Raw genomic sequence first — 1,792 nt, 5'->3', positions numbered from 1 at the left:
TATTCATATATATATATATATATTTAATATTCATATATTTCTACTCGCAGGACTGCGTTCAGCTAAACCAGTACAAGTTAAAGAATGAGATAGGAAAGGTTGGTAATTCTACTTCATGTCATTTTATTTGACATATTTATGATTGATTGGCTATGTGTGGTAATCTTTTATTTTTTTTTTTACCCAGGGTTCATATGGGGTGGTCAAATTAGCATACAATGAAGATGACGACCAGTATTATGTACGCATATATTATTTAATTTTTTTTCTGTAAGGATTTAGACGTATAATATTTTTAAAATATTTTCACTGTTCTTACAAGTATTTTATTTAATTAATTTATTTATATTGCAGGCTATGAAGTTGGTGTCCAAAAAAAAGTTAATGAAGCAGTGTGGATTCCCACGTAAGCAATAATAATGATGTATATTTAATGATGGCCTTCTGTTTGCAGAATAATAATGCCTTGATATTAACGTTGTGATGGTTGCGCAGGGCGACCTCCTTCCAGAGAATCCAATGGATCACAAGAGAATCTGTTAAAGCATTCCGGCCTGTTGGACCGAGTTTATCAGGAAATCGCTATTCTGAAGAAACTTGACCATCTTAACGTTGTTAATCTAGTTGAGGTGAGTCAAGCATAGTGATTCACTACCATCATTTNGGGTAAGAAATTCTGTTAGTCAGCAATCTGCGATATGAAATGCTTTTTACTCTTTTATCTATTTTTTTCTATTCGTTCTGTGTCCCTTTCATAGTCTTTGAGTTGGTACCTAAAGGGTGAGTATTTGTAACAGCAGGTCATTACCACACAAACACAAACCGGATGTTTCTTTAGTTTGGTTTGTCTCTGTTTAAATGTAGTCCAGTGATGGAGATCCCTACGGACAGCCCTCTGTCAGAAGATATGGCCCGTTTCTACTTCAGAGACGTCATCCTAGGAATCGAATACTGTATGTTTTCCTAGTCTGGGGTATTTTAAGTTGTATCGCATTTGCCATAAGCTTTGGGATTAGGCACTAGTTTTAGTCTCATGTTGTATTTTTAGTGCACTATCAGAAAATCATACATAGAGACATCAAACCGTCCAATCTGCTGCTGGGGGATGACGGACACATCAAGATCGCAGATTTTGGCGTCAGTAATGAGTTCGAGGGGAATGACGCTCTTCTGTCAAACAGTGCAGGAACGCCAGCTTTCATGGCGCCTGAAACTCTGACCGACCAGGACCTGAGGTTCAGCGGAAAGGCGAGGAGGTTTATCGAATATGCGTACAGTGGAGACACTGGTTCTTCATTACTTACAAATGAGTCTCTTTGGATTCAGGCTCTGGACATATGGGCGATGGGGGTGACGCTGTTTTGTTTCGTCTTCGGAAGGGTGAGACATTAACCTTTAAAATATGTGAACGCAGTTAAGAGGATCTGTGGGTATAATACGGATCTGCTCGTATTTCTTTGTGCAGTGTCCTTTTCGTGATGAGTACATCTTAGGCCTGCATGAAAAGATCAGGACTGCGCCGGTGGAGTTCTCAGACGTGTGAGTCACAAGCGCTGTACTAAACAGTGATGGCTAAACAATAACGTGATATTGCATTGATTAATAATTCAAAATGTTCATTAAATTGTGTAACGTTATGAAGAACTGAAACTGACGTAAGAGCTGTATCTTCTAGTTTGGAAAGGCACTTGTTCTTTAAATGTTAATTCAAGTAATGGTAATATTAAGATAAAATAATTTTAATATTTTGATAATATAGTAACTAGACAGTCAGACAGACATATAAATAGAG

At 37.4% G+C, this 1,792-nt stretch overlaps 1 protein-coding gene across 1 annotated transcript in view; it reads left to right on the top strand.

Annotated features, from left to right (window-relative positions):
• The window catches only part of LOC122359046 (calcium/calmodulin-dependent protein kinase kinase 1-like), a 7,220-nt gene that overhangs the window by 4,149 nt on the left and 1,279 nt on the right, over positions 1-1,792 (top strand). The window contains 9 exon segments of the mRNA XM_043259162.1: positions 51-98; positions 188-241; positions 355-406; positions 496-666; positions 759-780; positions 865-953; positions 1,049-1,248; positions 1,327-1,380; positions 1,466-1,539. Of these exon segments, the coding sequence (XP_043115097.1) occupies positions 51-98; positions 188-241; positions 355-406; positions 496-666; positions 759-780; positions 865-953; positions 1,049-1,248; positions 1,327-1,380; positions 1,466-1,539 (764 nt within the window).

Source organism: Puntigrus tetrazona, chromosome 15 (assembly GCF_018831695.1).
Source record: "Puntigrus tetrazona isolate hp1 chromosome 15, ASM1883169v1, whole genome shotgun sequence".
Lineage (NCBI taxonomy): Eukaryota > Metazoa > Chordata > Actinopteri > Cypriniformes > Cyprinidae > Puntigrus > Puntigrus tetrazona.
The sequence above is the reverse complement of the archived record's forward strand: the minus strand, read 5'-3'. Positions and strand labels throughout refer to the sequence as shown.